Source organism: Scomber scombrus, chromosome 18, assembly GCF_963691925.1.
Source record: "Scomber scombrus chromosome 18, fScoSco1.1, whole genome shotgun sequence".
NCBI classification, from domain to species: domain Eukaryota; kingdom Metazoa; phylum Chordata; class Actinopteri; order Scombriformes; family Scombridae; genus Scomber; species Scomber scombrus.
The window spans coordinates 14,754,016-14,761,704 of NC_084987.1; the positions used below are offsets into that span (position 1 = coordinate 14,754,016).

Here is a 7,689-nt window from a genome sequence, read left to right on the forward strand (position 1 = left end):
CAAATGACATCAGGCGAACACCCCCACGCAGCGTCACACACACACACACATATACATACACACACTGTCTCTTCTCGCGATACTGTGCAACAAAAAAAAAAAAAAAAGTAGGGGGTCTTGTTGTCCTGAATTTGAGGGAAATTAATTAATTTGAGGGTCATTGATGCAGCAGTGGCAGCATAAGCAATCCTGCAGGAGTGCATCTTTTTAAAGGCCTTTAAAGCATCAGTGAAATGAAAACATACAACATAACACTGACCTTGCACATCTACCATGATCATACCAGCTCAGGCCACACACTCACTGCAAGTTTTTAGATTTGATTTCAGGGATAGATAGATGAAAATGTTGGGGCAACCCTAAAGCTTTTAAAAATTAAATCACAATGGCATTTTATTTCGTATATTTTCTGAGGTACTTTTAAGTTTTAAACATTTTACTATTTTGTACTTCTACTCCACATAATTTCAGAGGTAAATTCTGTCCACTGTATTCATGTGAGCTTTGCTGCAGATTAATATATTACATTCAAAACACGTAAAATATGATGCATTGCTATTGATTAAACAATCAAGTCAACTCCGCCTCAGCCATTTGCAACATTTAATGCTGCTACCTCATCACTGCGTCACTTATAATAATCAATTATCTGACAACAAGAGGCCCACCTTGCCTGCATAATGAGCGCTACTTTAAGAACAAAATACTTATTCCACCACTGTTAAATATGCACTTACTCTACTGGCGACACACTTGAGGACAAGATTGCATATACCTAGATTTAATGTCCAGATTTAAAGCAAGGCTGAATCATGTTTGTGCTTTTGGGTCCCCCTATTGGTTGATGAATAGAATAATATTTCTCGGCTGAAAGTGCCCGCAGGTAAAACAACCACTCAACCCTCGAGGCACCTTGGGGGACCAAACGTGTACATTCTGCTTATTTTATGTTTTTGATTCTCAATATACCGGTCAGTTTAAAGGCTACTTGTATGAAACTTGGCCAGGATTTGTTTTTTATTATTATTTTTTAAAATTCCACCATCCCCTCTATTGCAAGGTGTATAGAATAGGAGATTTGCATACGCCTACACTCTTTACCCTCGGGACCAATTTGGTCCCATTGGCTCCCATTATAACCACATATTTTTGATATACTTTAATCCTGACATATTATAATGCTTTTACCATGAATACCTAATAAATCTAAGCATCTACCTTCAAAATAGAGGAAAAACAGGTTTTAGGTGTGATGACCCCCCTAAACCACCAGGGGCAGAAGAGTTTCATCACAAAGTTTCAATGGAGGCCTGTTTCTCTTACCTTGCAAAATGCAAGGCAATAAAATAGCTGAACACCATGAAAAAGGTCTTGGTGTGCTGGGATTGATGTGATCAAAAGTGGTTTGGATGTGGTTGAGAATATATTTTGTCTGTCTGTGTGTGTGTGTGTGTGTGTGTGTGTGTGTGTGTGTGTGTGTGTGTGTGTGTGTGTGTGTGTAATTAGAATCATCAAAGGCAAAATGGGCTGTTTATGTATTTTCTTGATCAAGGGTTTTGGGCTGATCAAGTTTGCAGACTTGTCTGGCTGGTGATTTCTCCAGCAGACAGCCATGAAGAGAAGCCTGAAACTGGAGGAGGCTCTTGCTGAAGTCTTGCAGTCCTCTGAGGGGAGTGGGCAGTATGTTACTGGAGGATGTTACCAGTAGTGAGGATTCATCTGAGAGGCAGGAGGGATCGGGGGGAATTCCTACCAGGTACAGAGGGGCCGTTTTGGGACCTAAGGGTAAAAAGTGTAACTTTTTTTTTTTTTTTTTTTAAAGGGGCCTCAAGGGTTAAACCACCAGACCAAAATTCCTGCTACAACCACAAAGCTTAACTCTGGATTAATTTCCTGATACAAATTCAAGAGACAACAAGGTGTTATTACTTTCATTACTTTAATTTACATAGATATACAGTTAAGTTGACAAAACAGCCAAAATGTCTGCATTATGGTTCTCCAGCTCCTTGTTGGTGCTTACACTTACTGCAGGACAGACTACAAATGATTGGTGACATCAAATGAATTGCTGCTGTGGCTTTGAGATCCTCTTTCCTTTTCAAGCAGCCGGGCACAGCATGCCTATGTTAAAATCAACGGCTCCTTTATTTTATTTTCATAATTCATCCAAAAACGGTACATTAACAAGGTTTCCACTAGCTGCCATGGTCTTCTTGCTGTCCACAAATTTCTTTGCAGCCTGTAAGTAAAAGGCAGAGATTATTACATTGTTTTGTCTGAACTATTTAATCCACTAGATTTACTTTATTCAATAATGAATGAATATATATAAAGAACTTGAACTAGTATTACTTTATTCTAATACTGACATGATTAATTGCACATAGATACAAACTTTAGCACAGATTTCACACAAATACAATACAAACATTTAAATGAAAAAAAAAAGAAAAGAGGTTCCACTCTCTGGTAAAAAAGTGAGTAAAAGCTGTGAGGGTGTGACAATAACAGAACTTGTGGTCATTAAATATTGTCATATCATCATCTCTTCAGTGAAGGAACTCACCATGACCACATGGTCCTTGGTGACGGAGTCTACAGCCTGGAGAACAGTCTCTGGGACCTGGTACACCGCAGTAGCCAGAGCCTGAGCGCCGATCTCCTCCATTAGGCCATCAGAGCTCTCTATTGACATCAGGTACTCTGCTTTCACCTGGTTCCTGCGCAGACATCAAACAGTCAGGAACTTTTTCTGAACTGTCTTTCAGTCAGAACTGAACCAATAACATATCTGACAGATGCACAAATGCTTTACCCCCATCTCCTCTGAACTCACTTTGCTCTGGTGATGTCAGCCTCTGACACGTTTCCTTCAGCCACATCTCTCATTTGAGCGACGGCAGCTTTGACCACCTGCACAAGAGGACAGCAACAAGCACGGGTTTAGTAAAAATGCATATTCTGGCATTGGGCAGTTACATTTGCTTGGTTGGAGTGAATTTGGCAGTCACCTCTCCTGCTGAGCTAGCTTGTGCAATGGTGTAGATGCCAAACAGGCCAGAGTCAGAGTATGAGGCATTGAAGGATGAGGCCTGAAAGACAGTCAGAGGTTATGTGACACAAGGAGACAAAACTATCCATTTTTAATGGATAAAATATTGTTAAAGAGTAAACACATGCCAAACACATTTTCTTTTTTAAATTATTTATTTTTTTAACTTACATCAAAGAGCTGTGTGGTAGCTTTGGCAATCCCCTGGCTTAGTTTGCTGGTGATGCTGGCACCCCTCTTTACATGTGGGCCAGCTCCCAGGATCCTTTGCAGCACGCTGAAGGCATTAGCTTCTGCGCTACCTGCCACACCACCCTCGCAGGCAATCAGCGCATGGGCCAAGTCATCACTGTTCTGCAATCGCATCTCACCTACACACAAAGACACGTAATACCATCATGACAACAATGCAGTGACAGATCTCAAAGAGTAATGTGGCTATTAAACCTGAGCTTTTACCTCCACGGTACAAAGCCTTTGCCACAGGTGCTCCAGCCCCAGTGCGGACACTCAGGAGTCCCTCGCCCATCTGCCTCAGGACAGAGTGCTTCACACCTGGATATATCAGAGAATGCCAACATTATTATAGCAAAAAATATTGTACATTCTCAGGACAGAAACAGGCATAAGAACAAGAGGTATTGTCATTCAGGCAACAACTATTTGCACAGATGCAAACACATCTGCTCATAACAAAACCATCAGTAACACTACTGGCCTCTTATCACATACCACTACTGTCACAGTACCCCTGAATCTTTTGCAGAAGCCAAATTTACATTTAAGTCAAGTGTAAAACAAACACAGAACACACACACACACACACAAAAGCAAACAGTCCATTTGTGTCAATGAGACTGTAAATTGGTGACACAATGAACTATGCCTGACGAGAAAGAAGCAGCTGTGATACAGAGACTAGACAGCACTAGTAGACACTCACCAAGTCCTACAAGAGCCATTCTGCCAGTGGTGAAATTGTCCTCAACATATGACTGCAGCTACAGGGTGAGGATAAGGAGGAAAGGTGTGTAAGAGCTAAGCACAATCTAACAAATAATGGCCTTCAGACTGGTCTTGAAGTTGCTGTCATGACTCAGAATGTACTCATTTTTATTTATGCAGACAAAAAAAACAAAAACAAAGCACAGCTCCATACCTGTTGAGGGGAGACACGACCAACCATGTGGTCAGGGCAGTACAGAGAGTTGCACAGGCCATTTTTGTATGCTGCTTCATGCAACTTCTCAATTATGCCTGCAGGAAAAAACAGAGGAATTAAAGCTGAGAAAAGCTGGGAATCCAGGAAGTAGATCCAAGGGATTCAACTGAAAATCATTCTGTATGAATGACATTGTTAAATCTCTATCAAGCATGTAGCAAATAAGAAACCGTCCCGAAGGCAAAAAAAAGAAAGAAAAAAATCAAAACGCTTCAACCTTCTGTTGACATTTGCTTTGACCCTCAAAGTCAAAAATCAATTCATGCAATTATAAGCCTGAATTTATCCCATTTGACACAATTTCCAAAATGGAAATGCAGATGTTTAAGAGCAGAAATGGTGATGTGGTACTCACCTATCTGAGGACACTGCTGAGCCACAGCCTTATCGACCTTCACCCTGGCTGTCAGGTCGCTGACTTCCCACGGCCGAAACTCCGGAGCTACAGTCGCGCTGACCACATACTCCATTATTGCCTCTCTGGTCACACACACAGAGCAAGGTATCAACATGACTATACAGGATTATTAGGTCAATGCAACAGAAAAACAGCAGAGTTAGTGAAAACATTATAGGCTCAACGTGAAGATAGAAGCACTTACAGGTGATCTCTCAGGCAGTCTGTGGAGTAGACCATGGTCTCTCTTGATGATGTCACACTGAAGGTAAACACATGACGACACAGTTAGTTCAATGTGACGAGCTATAGTTACACCTTTATTCCTTTGTTTATTTATAGCTGGACAAGGAGACTGTGAATGTGAGCATGTGCAGAGAATACCCTCACTGACCTCAGGCTGCCTCCCAGCGCTTCCACACTGCGACAGAGTGTCAAGGCAGACGAACCCTTATTAGTCTACAAAAGAATAATAAAAAAAATAAATTAGATATCTTTGCTACACTCTGTCACCACGCAGCCAGGTGAAGACAGTTGTGTGCATAAATAATGTAGCTTAACAGCATAACAAGTTCACAGTTTTTCTAAATGCATCACACATTCACAAATTACCAGGTTTGCTGCCAGTCGTAGCACATGAGAGACGCCCAGGTTATCCACACTCTCATGGCGACTCCCACCTTTTACAAACACGCCGACACTGGACATGGGGGAGTAGTTCTCCAGTGACGCGATGACCATACCATTTGGGAGCTTGGACACCTGAAGCAGCAATGGAAAAACTTGGGATCAGGATGTCTAGAAATAAATACATTTTCTAGAGCAATTATGCATTCATTTTATTATTTCATTCATGTGTAGACAAAAGCAGCAGCCCACCTGGACATTTTGAGGAGGGAGAGAAGCGGCAGAGGATGGTTTTTGGCGGACTGTGAGCGGTTCGGTCAGAGCTTCACTCCTTCTGGCAGCAGCGTAGCAACGTTTCTACGAGAGAAAAACCAAATGAAAAGATCATTAATTTATGTGGCAGCTGTTTAACTTTTCCTCTAAGGTGGTAATGGATCACAAGAACAAAAACTTGCTGAACTACTTTCCACTACCCATGACTTGACACCAAGCATGGTTTCTGTGTGAAAGTCACATAGCAGTAGTGTAAACATTACAGGGCAGGATAAATGGCAAATTACAGAAGGAATTACTTTCTTCCTCATGCTAAAGAGCAAGCACTCCACAAATCAAATCGGGCTGACGTCAGATTAGACAAATCTTAATCCCACAAAGAATAACATGACCTCTAATGTTTCATAACAGTATGTTTCTGCTGTTAATAACTCAACATGTTTTAGACACCTTGATCATATGATCTTGTGCTACAGTCTTCTCTCTGGATTAATGGTAGGTGATAAAATGATCTATACCAGAGATTTAATACATTCATGACCATTTATATATCAAAGTAATAATTCCATTCATATCTCTAGTTGTGCTGGGCAATTTGAATAATACTGCAAAAAAAATGGATAAATAAGCAGGGTTAGGGTTAAAAGGCTAAAAAAAAATGATTCAAAACAATTGATCAATAGTAGAAAATAGTGGGCGATTGTTTTTTTGTCAATCGACTAATTAAAACGAATGCAGCTCCAGTTGTGATACTGCAATACAGAATTATATATACTATGGTAGAAGGTTAGCCATATATACCCTCTACTCATCTAAATAAAAAATGAATGTATATTTTTTATATTTTTCCAGTTATTATGAAATAATAAGTCTTTAAATAAAATGTCAAAGATAATGGCACAAATGGAAGAACTAAAACTTGATCTAACCACCACCAACCCAAACTATTTGAACTATGATTAAAAAAAATAAATAAAAAAAAGCAAACACATCTTGGTCGTCTATTAGCTGATTATGAGGATTTTTCCATGTAAATAAATTGTCTTGATAAATTGTACAATAAATGATATATTGAGTCCCATTGACAGCACGTCAAAGTGCAGACTATCCACCTGTCCTGAAGTAGAGTGACCCGGCATGACCTGTGCAAATCTAACACATAGCGACCACAACCGGACACAGGTAGTATGTGTAAGTAAAGGCTGACTATTGTGATAATGTACCAGAAAAGAAAGACACAATTTGTGACCAAATTAGGGGTGGTGTTCACTTCGAGGCACCTCCTCAAGAAAACTCTAATACACGCGTCCGTAGATGACCTTCAGCTTTCATCCAGCCGAGCGAACAAACCGGCTATTTTACAGCATGCCTGACCTCCATTTAGCCTCACTTTCACTAAATGTGAAAGACTGAAGAAAAAGCTATCACTTAATCTGTCAGTTTAGAACTGTGTCAACAAGCCTTTCTTAAGATAAAACCGCATTAGCTGCTTAGCCACCTAGCCAGCTAACTAGCCGACTGGGCTAACTGATACTGATACTGGCGTCAGTTTTCATGCAGGCGGCGAACCGCGACAAGCGATAGCAACGTCCAGTCGGTGTTAAACTTCACATCAAACCAAATAAGCACAGGACTCACGGGGAGAACGTTAAGAGACCTGATTCCCCTCATGACTCCAGGATCTCTCCTTCAGCCGGCACAGAAAGACAAATATGGCTGCCCAGTGACGTCACGTCGCACCCACAATCCACCGCGCTGCTGATCAGAGGATTAAAGATGATGCAGGACTTCAAGATGAAACTCCACATAAACTTTCATCACTTGTTGGTTTGAGATTGATCACTAATATATGAGCTTACTTCAAATATGCCTCAAAGTGCTATTATATATTGCTGATTTATTTATTTAGAGATTGTTTACTGTATATATTATTCTATTTTATTTATCACTTTCACTCTTATGGTGCTACTGGTTGCGCTGGTTGTTTAAATGAACTATTTTCTAAGACTAAACCTTCAATGAATCATAACTCCAAATTTTAAAAAGGTAGAATCTGAATTTATAGTCTACAAAAACTTAAAGACCCCCTCTAAACATGCATTAAAATGTAAAATT

At 40.3% G+C, this 7,689-nt stretch overlaps 1 protein-coding gene across 1 annotated transcript; it reads right to left on the bottom strand.

Moving 5' to 3' along the window:
- Positions 1–1,920: 1,920 nt before the first annotated feature.
- On the bottom strand, positions 1,921–7,296 carry LOC133999385 (cytochrome b-c1 complex subunit 2, mitochondrial). The gene is made up of 14 exons (XM_062438607.1): positions 7,213–7,296; positions 5,554–5,658; positions 5,287–5,436; positions 5,069–5,133; positions 4,880–4,936; positions 4,633–4,757; positions 4,215–4,312; positions 3,999–4,056; positions 3,515–3,610; positions 3,227–3,426; positions 3,015–3,095; positions 2,840–2,916; positions 2,570–2,723; positions 1,921–2,242 (listed from the first exon to the last, which is right to left on the bottom strand). The coding sequence occupies exons 1-14, from the start codon at positions 7,243–7,245 to the stop codon at positions 2,159–2,161; spliced, it is 1,383 nt and encodes a 460-aa protein (XP_062294591.1). The 5' UTR covers positions 7,246–7,296; the 3' UTR covers positions 1,921–2,158.
- Between the last annotated feature and the right edge of the window lie 393 nt (positions 7,297–7,689).

Coding starts and splice junctions, on each gene's coding strand:
- LOC133999385 (XM_062438607.1), bottom strand. CDS start 7,245: ATGAGGGGAATCAGGTCTCTTAACGTTCTCCCC. Junction 4,937..5,068: donor GCGCTGGGAGGCAGCCTGAG/GTCAGTGAGGGT, acceptor GTTTACCTTCAG/TGTGACATCATCAAGAGAGA. Junction 2,243..2,569: donor CCAAGGACCATGTGGTCATG/GTGAGTTCCTTC, acceptor TTTTACTTACAG/GCTGCAAAGAAATTTGTGGA.